General features: G+C 41.2%; 1 protein-coding gene across 1 annotated transcript in view; it reads right to left on the bottom strand.

Annotated features, from left to right (window-relative positions):
• Positions 1-15338, bottom strand: part of TRPM1 (transient receptor potential cation channel subfamily M member 1) — a 138674-nt gene that overhangs the window by 36836 nt on the left and 86500 nt on the right. Inside the window, exons 19-22 of the mRNA XM_021084963.1 lie at positions 13270-13410; positions 12394-12423; positions 8827-9119; positions 5871-6099 (exon numbers count right to left, since the gene is read on the bottom strand). Of these exons, the coding sequence (XP_020940622.1) occupies positions 5871-6099; positions 8827-9119; positions 12394-12423; positions 13270-13410 (693 nt within the window). The remainder of the gene's footprint in view (positions 1-5870; positions 6100-8826; positions 9120-12393; positions 12424-13269; positions 13411-15338) is intronic.

The raw sequence follows: 15338 nt of genomic DNA, 5'->3' as shown, positions 1-15338 counted from the left end.
GCTCTTGACAATTTTCCCAGTATGGGTACAATTTTTAAATTATGACCTTCAGCATTATTCAGTAATCTAGCAGCTCTGGAATGCAGCTATCTCTGCTCTGATGTTCTATGGCTTACTTGGTTTGGTGTATTGGTAGAATTGCAGATGTTGAGATTTTTTTTTCCCCTTTTTTGGCTGACCTGCAAGATATGGAGTTCCTGGGCCAAGGATCAAATCCAAACTGCAATTGTGACCTATGAGGCAGCTGTGGCAATGCCAGATACTTAACCCACTGTGCAGGGCCAGGGATTGGAATTTGTGTCCTGGCACTCCAAGACGCCACCAATCCTGTTGCACCACAGTAGGAACTTCGACAATGAGGAATTTAAGAACATCCACCAAATTTTCTAGATGAGTAGCAAGCAGTATTGTGTGGAATCCTGAACTTAAAAGGGAAGATATTACACTGAGTTTTGAAGCAGATCAATTTTTAAAGTAAAATTTAATGGTATAAATAATAAAATATAATAGTACCTTAGTGAAGTAGCCCCAAAATATTTTATACAGAAATAACTTAGCTGTAAATGTGAATATATGGACAAAGAATTGGAAGATAAATGTGTCTTTTCTTTCTCATGAAAGAAAGACTTAATTTGGCTCAGTCTAGATAACAAAAGCAGGGCCAGCCTATAGACAGAAACTCTTGTAATTTTTTTTGGCAGAGCCTGTGGCATGCAGAAATTCTGGGGCCAGGGATCAAACCCTGACAATGCTGGATCTGTAACTGCTGAACCACTAGGGAGCTCCAACCCTTGTCATTTTTACCAGCCCTGTGTTGTGTGTCTCCAATACTAACCTCTACTTCCAATGTTCAGTGCTCATTTTTAAAAAATTTCCCCTCAGCAACCAACTATTAAGAATAAAAGGGGAGGAGTTCCTGCTGTGGCGAAGTGGAAATGAACCTGACTAGTATCCATGAGGATGTGGGTTTGATCCCTGGCCTTCTCAGTGGGTTAAGGATCTGGCTTTGCCTTGAGCTGTGGTGTGGGTCGCAGATGTGGCTCAGATCTGATGTGGCTGTGGCGTAGGCCAGAAGCTGCATCTCCAATTCAACCCCTAGTCTAGGAACTTTCTTATGCCTTGGGTATGGCCCCACAAAAAAAAAAAAAAAAGGAATAAAAGAGAAGTTCACTTGCTCAGCAGATTCAGATTCATGTTGTTACTGCTGAGGCTCTGGCTACAGCTGTTGCATGGGGTGATCCCTGGCCTGGGAACTTCCACATGCTTCAGGAGCAACCAAAAAGAAAAAACAAGAATAACACAAAAGAGCTATTTTTACCATATACTAAAAATTATATGACAAAATATCAATTATTAAAACAGTATGGTACAGGTAGGTACACAAATAAACCAAGCAATGGAGCAGAACAGAAGATTCAGAAAAGATTGGAATATACATAGGTAATTTGCTTGTGATACAAATACCACTTCCAATTGGAGGATAAAGATGACTATTTAATAAATGGTATTGCAAAACTGGGTAATCATCTAGAAAATAATTAAGTTGGACACATATCTACATATACACCAGAATAAATTTCATCTCAATCAAATATTTTATGAAAGAAAAAATGGGGGGAGGGGACAGACAGAAGATAAAACAACGAACAATAATCACATGAGAATTTTTGCATAAGTGGATGAATAAGAGAAGGCTTTTCTAATTATGCTTCCAAATCAAGAAGTAATCAAAACAAAAATCAATATGCTGGATACTTTAAAAAAATCAAAAACTTTTGCATAGCAAAAAAAAAAATGCCATAAACAAAGTAAAATACAACTCATGGGAAAAATATTTGTGGCTCATGTGACAGGCAAAGGGCTATCTTTTTAATTAGAAAGGATCTCTCAGAAGATGAGAGGAAAAATTCTACCCCGCAGAAAAATGGGCAAAGCAGTGAACTTAGAAACATTTGTACTGACAGGAAAATATGCTCATCCTCATTCATAATAAGACACATTCGGGGGCGTTCCCATCATGGCACAGCAGAAATGAATCTGACTAGGGTCCATGAGGACACAATTTGATCCCTGGCATCATTCAATGGGTTAAGGATCTGGCATTGCCATGAGTTGTGGTATGGGTCACAGATGTGGCTCAGATCTGGCATTGCTGTGGCTTGGGAACCTCCATGTGTGACCCTAAAAAAAAAAAAGAAAGAAGAAAGAAAAAGATACATTTAAAGAAACTACCCAGAGATCTTCTTTTTTACCAGTATATTAGAAACATTCCAAAGTTTGCTCATACCCTGTAATGATGGGATTGTGGGAGACAAGACATTCCCCTACATATTGGTGGAAGTCAAAATTGGGACGCTTTCCCTGAGGGACAACTATCAAAACTGCAGGTGCATATTCCCATGGGGTTACCAGTTCCACTCCTGGACGTTTTTAGAGCAGATACCTGAGACACAATATGTGTCCCAGAGCATTCACTGTGGCCATGTGTATAACATCACCAGGCAGGAGCGACCTCCAAAGCCTCACTGAGGACTGGCGAGATAAGCCCACCATCTACGATAAAGGAGGCCTGGGAAGTTGGGTGAGAATGAAGGAATGTTCTGTGTAATAACATGGAAAGAGCTCCCAGAGGAAGTGAAAACAGGAAGGTACAAAAAACTATTATGCCAACTCTTGAAAAAAAATTATTGAAGTACAGTTGATTTACAATGTTGTGTTAATTTCTGCTATATAGCAAAATGATTCAGCTATATGTATATTACATATATATTCTTTTCGTACTCTTTTCATTATGGTTTATCACAGGTATTGATTAGAGTTTTCTATGCTATACAGTAAGACCTTGATATTGCCAACTCTTATGAAAAAGAAAAAAAAGTAGGATATTTATTCATAGTAACTTTATGAATAAAAGTACACAAAATTATACACAAAAAACAAATATCAGTAGTTGCCACTGGGTGGAAGAGGCCATATGGGGGATAGGAGTTGGAGGGAGACTTATCACTCATACTTTTAAATAGTTTTAATTTTTCTTTTCTTTTTTTGTCTTTTGTCTTTTTAGGGCTGCACCCTCGGCTTATGGAGGTTCCCAGGCTACGGGTCTAATCGGAGCTACAGCTGCTAGCCTATGCCAGAGCCACAACAACGCCAGATCCAAGCCGCGTCTGCGACCTACACCACAGCTCATGGCAATGCCGGATCTTCAACCCACTGAGCGAGGCCAGGGATCGAACCCACAACCTCATAGTTCCTAGTCAGATTTGTTTCCCCTGCGCCACGATGGTAACTCTTTTTTTTTTTTTTTCAGTTTTAATTTTTTAATATGTGCATATCATATTACCAATTCAAAGAATTAAATTTAAAAAAGAACAATCCAAAAATCCCTGCTTTAAAATAATTATGTTTCTATGTTGCGAATTAAAGGTGCTTACAAGGAAATTTGATGCTTACAAATATTTATTCATTTTGGTAGACATTATACTTAAAAGAAGCATTAGGTAAAAAAAGAAGCGATGTAAAAATATCACGGAATTTGAAGACAGCGCAAAAAAAGAATATGGACTATCTCAGCGATTTTTTTCCTTCTGAAAACATGTTAAAATGACAATATTTTGTATATATGGATTTAAATAAACATGTTATTAATATTAATTTCAGGAGTTCCTGTTGTGGCTCAGTGGTAATGAACCCGACTAGTATCCATGAGAATCTGGGTTCGATCTCTGGCTTCACTCAGTGGGTTAAGGATCCGGCATTGCCTTGAGCTGTGGTGTAGGTCGAAGACTCAGCTCAGATCCCGCATTACTGTGGCTGTGGCATAGGCTAGCAGCTACAGTTCCAATTACACCCCTAGCCTGGGAACTTCCACATGCCACGAGTGAGGCCCTAAACACACACACACACACACACACACACAAATTATTTTCAACTATTTCTTCTTCTTTTTTTTTTTTTGTCTTTTGCATTTCTTGGGCCGCTCCCACGGCATATGAGTTCCGCTAGGTCGAATCAGAGCTGTAGCCGCCACCTACGCCAGACCACAGCAACGCAGATCTGATCCGTCTGCGACCTACACCACAGCTCATGCAACGGAACCTTGACCCACTGAGCAAGGGCAGGGATCGAACCCGCAACCTCATAGTTCCTAGTCGGATTCGTTAACCACTGCGCCACGACAGGAACTTCTCAACTATTTCTTATTTTGCTTTCTGTAATGTATTTTAAAAACTTTTAATAATTATTAAAATTTTACTTTTGTAACTAGAAAGTTTGAAGTGACATCTGTGGCTTACTTTTTATTTCTCTTGCACAACTGCTGTAGATACTATAGTTGAATATTGCTCTTTAAAATTCTGGCATGATTTAGCAGCACTATTTATAATAGCCAAGACATAAAAACAATCTAAATGTCCATTGACAGAGGAATGAATAAAGAAGATGTGGTACTTACATACAATGGAATGTCACTCAGCCATAAAAAAAGAATGAAATAATGCCACTTGCAGCAACATGGATAGACTAGAGATGATCATGCCAAGTGAAGTAAGTCAGAAAGACAAGGACAAGCACCATATGATGTCACTTATACGTGGACTCTTAAAGTAAGACATAGGAGTTCCTGTCGTGGTGCAGTGGAAACGCATCTGACTAGGAATAATGAAGTTGTGGGTTCAATCCCTGGCCTCGGTTAGGGATCCAGCGTTGCCGTGAGCTGTGGTGTAGGTCGAAGATGTGGCTTGGATCTGGCATTGCTGTGGCTGTGGTGTAGGCCTGCAGCTGTAACTCTGATTAGACCTGGGAACTTCCATATGCCGCAGGTGTGGCCCTAAAAAGCAAAAAATAAAAAATAAAAAAATAAAAATAAAAAAATAAAATAAGACACAGATGAACTTATGTATTAAACAGAAAAAGACTCATAGACACAGTGAGCAGATTCGTAGTTGCCAAGGAGGAGGGAGGATTGGGGAAGGAAGAATTGGGAGTTTGAGATTGGCAGAGGTAAACAAATATATATAGGATGAATAAACAACAAGGTCCTACTGTATAGCACAGGGAACTCTATTCAATATCCTGTGATAAGCCATAATGGAAAAAATACAAAAAAGAATATATATGACTGAATCACTTTGCCGTATAGCAGAAATTAACACATTATAAATCAACTTTACTGCAATAAAAACAAATGAATAAATAAATAAGATAACCTAGTAGTTAACAGTAGTAAACATCAGAGCTAAGATTTGGTCACAGGACAGTTTTCTTTTTTGGCTGTGCCCTTAGAAGATTCCCAGGCCAGGGATTGAACTCACACCATAGAAGTGACCTGAGCTGCAGAAGGGACAATGCTGGATTCTTTGTTCGCTACACTACCAGAGAATTCCAGGACAATTTTCTATCCACTAAATCCTTTTCAAACCCTTTTATAACTTCATATTTTCTCATAAACCCCATTGTATGAAAACATTGCCAATTAAAACATCAGAGTTATAAGGGAATCAATAGAAATAGAGCTCAGGTGTCCACTTTAGTGGCAGGTGGGTGGTTCAGGGCTGCATGACTAGTTAGGGTGGACTCTAAGCCTGCAAGCCAGTCATGCTGTTGACTGGGCTCTAGCGTTAGACCACCGGGATTTGGGTGCTGGACCCATACCTTACAGCTCAGATCTTGGGCAAGTCACTTAATCTTGGAACTTCAGGTTCTCCATCTGTAAGATAAGGATTGTCACAGTGTTCCCCTCCTGGGTTGTTCAGAGTAATGAATGAAATAATCCACACGAAGTGCTTGGCTCAGCCAAGCAGAGTCAGAGCTCACAGGTGTCACTTGTCACTATACCGCCCTTACCTGCTGGACCTCCACATCACACGTACCTTCAGGCCAGGGTTTTTCCTCATCCTCAGCCTTCCCATCCACATGTCTGTCAGCAGCATCTGGCTGCAGGTGTGAGCGATGAAATCCCTGTGTTTGGCTGCAACGGCCAGTTTGAGGCAGGTTGAGTTACTCCAGTTTTTCAGCTCATAGGTCAGCAGTTTCATGGCAATCTGCTCATCATGCTTATAGGACTGGTCCAGGAGCTCCACAGCAAGCTGGCCAAAGTCTCTGCAGGAGAGAGTTGGAAGAGGGGTGAGGCTGCGGAGGCCACACACTCTTTTGTTAGAGAGCGTGTATCATGGAACCACAAGACACAGAGTCAAGCCGAAGTTCCCAGGGATGTCTGCATGTGGAGGGCAGGGGCGACCAGGAGTGAGGGTCCACGCTCGGTGCTGACTGTTATTGCTGCAGATGGAGTTTTAGGTGGACCCCAAGTCTGTCCCTCAGGCTCCAGGGACAGAGCAAAGACAAAATCCCTTCTCTTAAACATTCATGGAGCAGGGGAACAGATGGGAAAAATGGCAAAAGGGAGTTTAAAGACAGCACCTGTGAGGCTGAAAGTCAGAACAGCGGCATCCTTGTTGGAAGGGAGAGATGAACCTTGAAAGGGGACCCCAGGAGGACTGGTTGCATAGGTAGGGTCTAGTTTTTTTTTTCCTTTTTTTTAATTATAGCTGATTTACAATGTTCTGTCAATTTCTGCTGTACAGAAAAGTGACCCAGTCATACATATGTATGTACATTCTTTTTCTCACATTATCTTCCACCGTGTTCCATAACAAGTGACTAGATATAGTTCCCTGTGCTATACAGCATAATCTCATTGCTTATCCACTCCAAATGCAATAGTTTGCATCGATAGGGTCCTATTTCTTGGGGGGTATTGGCCATACTGGTGTGTTCTGCATGCTTTTCACACATGTCTCTTTCAGTACAGGGGTAATGCATCACTAGTGTATGGTTTACAAGAACACTCAGTGCTGTGATGGAGACAAGGTCTAGATGCCAAGGAGACCCAGAGCAGGGAGGATTCAGTTGCTGGGGGTGGGAGGCAGGTGATGGGAGTCGAGTGGTGGATGGAGAAGGTGAGGCAGCTGAATTGTGAACATAAGATGTATTTGCTTGCACACAACCCTGATTTAAGTGTTTCATGATAATCACAAACATCCCCTTTCCTTCAACATTTTGTGTGGATTGTGGTTAAGCTGCAACCCCATAGTGGCCACCCTGCTTTGTTTTGTTTTTCCATTTTATAGAATATTTGATGCCAGTTAAGAGTATGCAGGGGAATGCCTCCCTATTTATAGAGATGCTTGAATACTTGACATTTAAAAATCAGCTAGTGATTTTAGAAACCCAATCCAAAAGAAAAGCAATGCGCTTCACAAAACAAAGATGCTATATGTTGGCAGAGGGGCCTGTGTATGACTCAAGTTCATGTTTCTATAAAGTTGCACTGGGACTCCATGTAAGAGACTTGGAAGTTACCACTCCATCCTAACAACAAGCAAAAAGCTTAAAACATTCAAATACCTTTTCCAGATTCATCCAAGAATAAGGTCACAGGGCAAATGATTGTCCCCCAGACTGCAGAAAGAAGACACTAAGAATCACAGCTTACCAGAGCAGAAACCATGAGCACAAACCCTTGGAACTAGTCCCAGGTAGGAAAACGTGAACTGTAGTTGATGGATTGCTAGAGGTCCCATGAAGACAAGTCTGCAAGTTAATAACTCCTGGGGTGGGGGGCAGTCTTAGAGAAGTGAGTCCACACCTTTGTGAGTTTTATCTCCAGGAGCCTGACCAAGTTCTCATAGAGAAGATAGGAGAAACATTCCCTCAAGCTGCCATCTGGGGAAGGGGAATGGATCCATTCTGAAATAGTCTCAGAACATTCTGTTTTTAATAAGGCCTGACATTAGGGGAATCTAGCTAACAGAACCTAACCTACTGGTATTTTATCAGAGCCTTACTGAGTGGGGGGGGGGGAATTCCAAACTCTAGCCCCTTACAGCCATCCTGTCCACCTAAGGGGGAGAAAGCCAGAGGTACTTGTGAAGGTGAAGTCCAAGGGCTTAGGTTCACTAAGGTTGTCCTCCTCTGAGTGTGTGCTTCCTTACGAAAATCTGTTTCATTGATTTTGCATTAAAATTGTGTTTCCAGACTCACTGACATAGAGAATAGACTTGAGGATGCCAAGGGAGGAAGGGAGAGAGTGGGATGGATTGGGAATTTGGGGTTAGTAGATGCAAACTATTCTATTTAGAATAGATAAGCAATAACGTCCTACTGTATAGCATAGGGAAATATATCCCATCTCTTGGGATAGAATATGATGGGAGATAGTATAAGAAAGTGCATGTATATACATGTATGACTAGGTCACTTTTGCTGTACAGCAGAAGTTGGCACAACATTGTAAATCAACTATACTTTAATTAAAAAAAATAAGCAGAGTTCCCATCATAGCTCAGGGGTAACGAACTTGACTAGTATCCATAAGGACGTGGGTTTGATCCCTGGCCTTGCTCAGTGGGTTAAGGGTCCAGCGTTGCCATGAGCTGTGGTGTAGGTCACAGACAAGTCTCGGATCGTGTGTTGCTGTGGCTATGTGTAGGCCAGCAGCTGCAGCGCCAATTCAAACCCTAGCTTGGGAATTTCCATATGCTGCAGATGCAGCCCTAAAAAGACCAAAAAAAAAAAAAAAGAGAACTTTTCAAAAAAAATTGTTTCCATAGTTTGCACCAGAAGGTAGTGGACAAAAACAGTGAAAGTCCAGAAACACATCAGAGAGACAGAAGGAAGCATATTGACATGATGGACCAAGAAATTTACAAACAAGCTTTAGCCTTGAATGGACTTAAGTGAGAAATACATTTGCTGTTGTTGCCTGCAAGGGGACAGGACTTAGGACAATCATCTCTCCTGGTTCTCAGGTTCCCTCCAGACACTAACTTGGAGTTGTTGTCCAGGTCCTGGGAGATGTCGTCCACCAGCTCACTCTCAGAGGACTCGTGGGCCATGGACTTGTAGAGCTTGCAGGCCACCAGGGCCTTGGCCATGCTTTCCTCCCCTCGCTGCCAGAGGAAAACTGCCATTTTCTGGCGTTTCATCAGCACGGCCCACACCATCAGCTCGTGGAAGGGGTACTGAAATCGACTCACAGCAGGGTCATCCACATCAATGTCGATCTCTTCCTCCTTTTTCTTCTTCTTTTTTTTCTTCCCTTTAGCTGGAGGCTCGTCATCCTAAGGGAAGAGAAGCACATTTCCCATGATTCTGCCACAAATGTGCAGCCAAGGGTTTCAAGACCACTGGAAAAAGGAACACCTCTTTGTCTAAAGGAATAAAGACTCCTTCAGTACCTCTGTGGTTTCCACTCAGTATATTAATTCTTTTGAAAAGATGCATGTTTATTATGAGAAGTAAACCATTAAAACCAAATGAGCTTAAGGCGTACTACTGTTTGAAGACTTTATATCCCTAGATTGGTGCTTTTTTTTTTTTTTTTTTCAGAAGCCTCCAACAATTGAAGAGATGCTGCAAAACTAAGACAGAGAAAACACTTAAATACGAATTACACCATGGGAGAGCTAAAGCCCACAACCAGTGTCCTTAGGGAAATCTTCAAGTCATCAATACTGGTTTGTCAGACATAGCTGAACAAGAGATTAATATGTAAAATGTAAAAGGGGATGGAGAAAAATGTCTTAGGTTTCCCTATCAGTGCTTTAAGGAAGCAAACATTCCATTTTGAATGAGCTTTGTCTTTTGGTGGATGTGCTATAAATGGAAGGCCTGTGTTTCCCATTTCCTAAAGGGATTATGAGAGACCATTCTGAAGGTGAAGCAGGATCCAAAAGGAAGGCATGGCATGACTGGGGATTCGGGGGTGAAACTTGGGCGTGGCAAGAAAAATATGGGGCTTTGACTATTCCAGGCTAAGACCTCAGTACCCAGTGGAATAAGAGAAATGGATATTTGCTCTTTTGCAAAGAGCTTTCTCATCAAAGATTTACTTCAATTCTTACTGAGAGGTTGTGAATTCCTTCCATTCCCTCAGATGAGGAAGTTGTGGCCCAAAGTCTGAATAACTTGCCCACATTCGCACAGCCAGAATGGCTGGGCTGGGGGGACACTGGCTCTCCAATTCCTATCACATGTTTTTCATGACTAACCCAAGTTTTACAAGCTCATTATGAGTTGTTAATAACATTTTTATTGAAACTATCATATTTTGCCTTACATTTAAATATTTTTGTTCTGATTTTATAATTCGTCCTAGTAAAACTATAGTTTCAGTAATTTAGAGAAGGTTGATCTATGTAGGTCAAAAACTGACATTGTAGAAATTAAAAAATAGACATAGCTTTGCTTTCAAGAATACATCAAATCAAATAAAAATCACTAAGACTAATAAATGTGTAAAAAAAAAAAGCTATTTCAGTAGTATATTATTAAAATACTAATTGTTTGCAAATTCTCTTAAAATAAAAACTGGATTCTACTTGGCTCAGTGGCTAAGATCATGTTGTCATGCAGTGGCTTGGGTTCAATCCTGCCAGGAAGTACACATGTATGGTGGAGCAAAAAAAAAAAAAAAAAAAAAAAAAGAAAAAGAAAAAAAACCCAGACCAAAACAAAATGAAACAAAACAAAATAATTTTAAGATTTCTGGGGAAATAATTTAACCAACAAGGGATTAATTTCCCTAAAATACAAGAAATGGCACAAATCAACAAGGAAAAGGAAACAGCTCATTAAAACAACAAGATCTATGAACCGGAAATTAAGAAGAAATTGACACTTCCACAATCAAGTAAGAGTCTTTGAACACACCTCACTTAGAAATTGACTTGAAAAATTAGTAATATAGACTCAAACTGAATAATAAAATTGCCGAGTTTGATCTGACTTGTATATGAATTGTATATGAGAGAAACATATGAATTGTACCCAACAAACTGAGAATACACATTTGTTTCCAACACACATGGGTCATTAACAGAAATCCACCTGGCATTATCCCCCAATTCTTTTCACATTTTCTATCTCAACAAATTCCAGATATTAGAAATCATGTAGTCTACATTCAAGGAATAAAATTAGAGATCAATAAGAGTAGGATGACAACGACAACAAAATCTGTATCTGGAAGATTTAAAATACACTTATAAATAGCTTGGGTTAAAGAGGAAATTATAAACTATTTAGAAATGAATGGCAATGAAAGTTCTACTTACCCAAACTTGTGGGATACCATGAAAACAATGCTCAGAGAAAAACGTACACTTTTCATTCATTTATTGAAATAGAAAGAGATTGAAAATGGGCAAACTTCACTTTCAAACTGAGTTAATAAAAATAATACTTTGCAGTTCCATATAAAGAATATGGGAAGAATGAATAAAAATAAAAGATATTAATAAAATAGAAAATAGAAGAAAGTTGCTTAATAAAGCAAAAATACCCATCAAACTGAAGGTGAGTATGGTTAAGAAAAAAAAGAAAGAAGATATAAATATAAAAAAAACTGAAAAAGAAATGGCAAGCAACCAAAGATATTGAGGAGTTGAAAAAATAGAATCCTATATAAAAATTAGAACATAATATATTATATAAAATTAGAACTTGAAAGTCTAGATGAAGTACATTGTTTTCTAGGAAAATATAATTGACCAAAGTTGACTCTAGAAAATAGAAAGGCTCAATGAACTCATATTATAAATATTATTACAAAGATAGTAAAAAATATACCCCTAAAAACAGGACTGGGACCAGGCTATTTTACAGGAGAATCCCACCAAACCTTCACTCAGTAGATAAACCCAACATGATATAGTGAATCTGAGAGAATATGGAGTTATTAGAAAGCTGCAAATCGTAACCCTTCTAGTTATGAAGGTTGGCCTCAACTGTGAACACAGAATGAAACCTTCTACCGTGAATCCATATAGAAAGTGGGGTGCTCTTTGACTCATGAATTTATTTGAGAAGAGTCTTCACAGTAGTCAGTCTTAATATTCTGTTATGATATTCCTTCCACTCATATGTTTTCATGTCTATGGGTTGTTCTTAAGTTTCCTTGTTAAGGTTATTTCTGGATACTTTTGTCCTACTTTGAGGGAATTTTGGTGATTTTCCTGGGCTTTCTAAAGACAAAATATTTTTGCCAATAATAATTTTCTCCCCTTTTTATGAATTCTTCCTTTATTTTTTCATGTTGTACAATTTCCAGAATGTTTTTAAAAACTGTGGGGATAACGATGATGTCAACAATAATGGGTGTGCTTGACTTGATTTCAATTAAAATGAATTGGATGGCTCTTACCTTTTTTAAAAAATGTTCATGATCTTTTTATATTATTTGACTAAATCAAGTACATTTTGGTATGTGGTGTGGCGGATTTATTCATGGAAAACCAGCCCATTCCATTTTATGTTAAACAAGTACAAAATGAAGAGGGCTACATGTCTTTGACCATGATATCATAAAGCCATTGGAAAAAAAATCTGACTTACTTCCATTCCCAGAAGTTTAAGAGCTTTAGGCTGCATAATGAAAGAAGAGAAAAAAAGTCAATGGAATCAGATGTTATAATACTGAGTTGACATTACTAATACTGTTAGTGGCTATAATAATAATTTAAAGTACTTTGAATTGTTAACAACTAAGCACACTATCCAAGGAAAGGAAATGCTTTAATGAGGATCTCTGCTTCTTATCAGCCCAGGTCAGGGGAGGAGAGAGATGTGCAGACATGTGACCCTCATTCCAGGTGGAACCAGAGAAGTTCACTCACAGAAATGCAGGAGTCATGGGGCTCTGAGTGGGGGTGAGGGGTGGGCTTCATGGAAGATCTCACATATGAGTTGGGCTTGTGATACACACAGGGTTTTGGTGGGGGAAGACATGGCTGATATTAATACAGTTCAATTCTGCCAGAGGGACACGGTCTCCCACAACAGGGTGGGGTCAGCAGGGAGAATGCCTTAGATGCTGTAATGAACTTGACAGAGGGTCTTCAGGCAGTGGGGAGCCTTGGGAATTTTTGAGCAGGAAGTGCCCTGTTGGGTCCCTGGTTTTGGAAGACGCCAGCAGTGGGATAGATGGGAGAGGGCACAGACAAGGGAGCTCAGGAGGAAACAACCAGGACAAAGGATGGGGGCAGATGCAAGTGATGGGCTGTGCAGCTCAATGTGCTGAGGGATGGAGGCAAGTGGGGAAGCCTGGGTGTCCGGGAGACATGAGGCCTCATACTGCAGGAGGACAGGCAAGAGTGCTTGGGGATGGGGCAATGAGCTCGGCTTTTAACAGGCTGAGTTATTGGAAAGGGTAGCAAAGGACCACATATGACTCTGGAAAGCACAGAACACCATGTATGTGTTGAGTTCTACCCTCTTGGGTCCAAACAAGTTGTTGTAAAGAGTCCGGAAGCTCTTGCGGGTATAGTTGCAACGGTAGGCGCCTCCCATGAGGTACTCCAGCACAAGCCCAATGTCTATGAGGCTGATGTGGTAATCTGGTGGTAGGTTGCCCTGTAAAAAAGAAGCTGGGTCTCAGGCCCTCAGAATTTGTACCTGCAGGGTGGACTTCATCACACACCTCAGCATTGTGGTCATTCCGGCCTCTGATGTAGGAGTTAAGTGTAACCAACGGGACATTAAACAATCTTCAGTCTATTACCCTAGGATTGAGGGAGACAGGGATAAGCCAAGTTTTAGAGAATGGATTAAATTTCTCAAGAAGAAGAGGTAGAAACCCATCAGGCTGTAGCAGGCTGGGGGTGGAGGAGGACCAGGCTAGCCTGCGGGCTTGGACAGAATGTTTATAGATGTATGGGTAAACTTAAAGGAAGATGGGGTATAGAGTTCCCACTGTGGCTCAGTAGTTAACATACCTAACTAGTATCCATGAGGATGTGGATTTGATCCCTGGCCTTGCTCAGTGGGTTAAGGATCTGGCGTTGCCATGAGCTGTGGTGCAGGTCACAGACGCAGCTCAGATCTGGCGTTGCTGTGATTGTGGTGTAGGTCGGCAGCTGCAGCTCCATTTTGACTCCCAGCCTTGGTACCTCCATATGCCACAAGTGCGGCCCTAAATAGGCAAAAGGCAAAAGACCGAAAAAGAAAAAAAAAAAAAAAAAGAAGATGGGGTAGCTGGTGGAGACTTCCTTTGAAAGAGTAAGTTAGTTTTGTTGAGAAGTCCTTTGATAGCTGCTTGCAGGGGAGAAGTTGGCTTCAGAAGTGGGCTAGTGGGCTGGCATCCTGATTTTCTGCAGAAGGAGGAAGTGACCAGTATGACTGGTAGGAGGACTCCATGGAAGGCAGTGGGAGGACAGAATACCCCTGGGGCTGGGACTTTTCTAGTGAAACCACCACACAGTGTTCCATGTCTTTCTGTGGCTCCCCTTAGATTTCAGTGAGAACACAAATGCTACAAACTACTGATGTGACTGGGACTGGGGAAGGGGCAGAATTCCACTGCAGAAGGGAAGAGGGTGTGCTGAGATAAAGGCAGTGTGTGGGCAGAGAAGGACATTCAGGCATCTGGAAGTCATTCACATGCTCAGCCAACTGGCTTATCCAGAAGGCAGAACTGATTGGTCCATTATGAGGGTCTTATGCTACATGCTATTTACTGCTTGATAAATTTCCTACAGCTGGAATGATGGTAGAGATCTGGGGTCCATGCCATGGCGATGATACCTTTTAAATGCCCTCCCTTTGCATCAGGACAAAATCCTTTGCTCAGGCATTGCCCCTTTGCTCAGTCCCTAACATGATTCTTGATCGAGTTCAGGGTTCCATGAGGGGATAAGGAACACTTAGCTGTTTAAGGAGCTTGCAGTTTCGGGGCAGAAGGGCCAAGCCATTAATAGCCTCATGCAATAGCATCTACAGGCCCTCACTTTCCTGGGTGGCCAATTGGGAAGGTGAGAAAGGGCTTCCTGGAGAAGGTGACACTGGCTGGGTAGGTAGGAGTGAGCAGAGCAGGGGTGCAGGGTACAAGGGGGAAAACACTGTAGACAGGACCAGGGCATGGCCCTGGGACAGAACACGTGGGCGTCTGGTTTGTATCCTGCATGGTGGGAACTCAACAGGCTAAGTGGGTGCCAGTTTCCTAGAAGGAGCTGGGACTTCATGAGATGTGAAGGATTTTCCCCGTGTCTCTGAAGGGTAGGAGGGAAGATTGTTGAGGCCATTTAGGTGAGACGTGGTTGCGTCTGAACTTGAGTAGTTGTGGCTTTTGAATGTGAGCAGTCCCTAATCAAAGAAACCTGGGAAATCAAGAAACAAGGGCACTGGATCCCTCTTGGTTCCCAGATCCACAGAGTCTTCTCTGAGCCAATGAATGCTGAAGTAAAAGCCACATTCTCCTGTTATTAGAATCAGACATTTATGTGAAGTATGGCCTGGCGATCTGGGACTCTGAAGGCCCTGCTCCCTCCTTTGAGTAATTTCCT

This window comes from Sus scrofa, chromosome 1, assembly GCF_000003025.6.
Source record: "Sus scrofa isolate TJ Tabasco breed Duroc chromosome 1, Sscrofa11.1, whole genome shotgun sequence".
Classification (NCBI taxonomy): domain Eukaryota; kingdom Metazoa; phylum Chordata; class Mammalia; order Artiodactyla; family Suidae; genus Sus; species Sus scrofa.
Note: the sequence above shows the minus strand (reverse complement) of the source record. Positions and strands in the feature narration are given on the sequence as shown.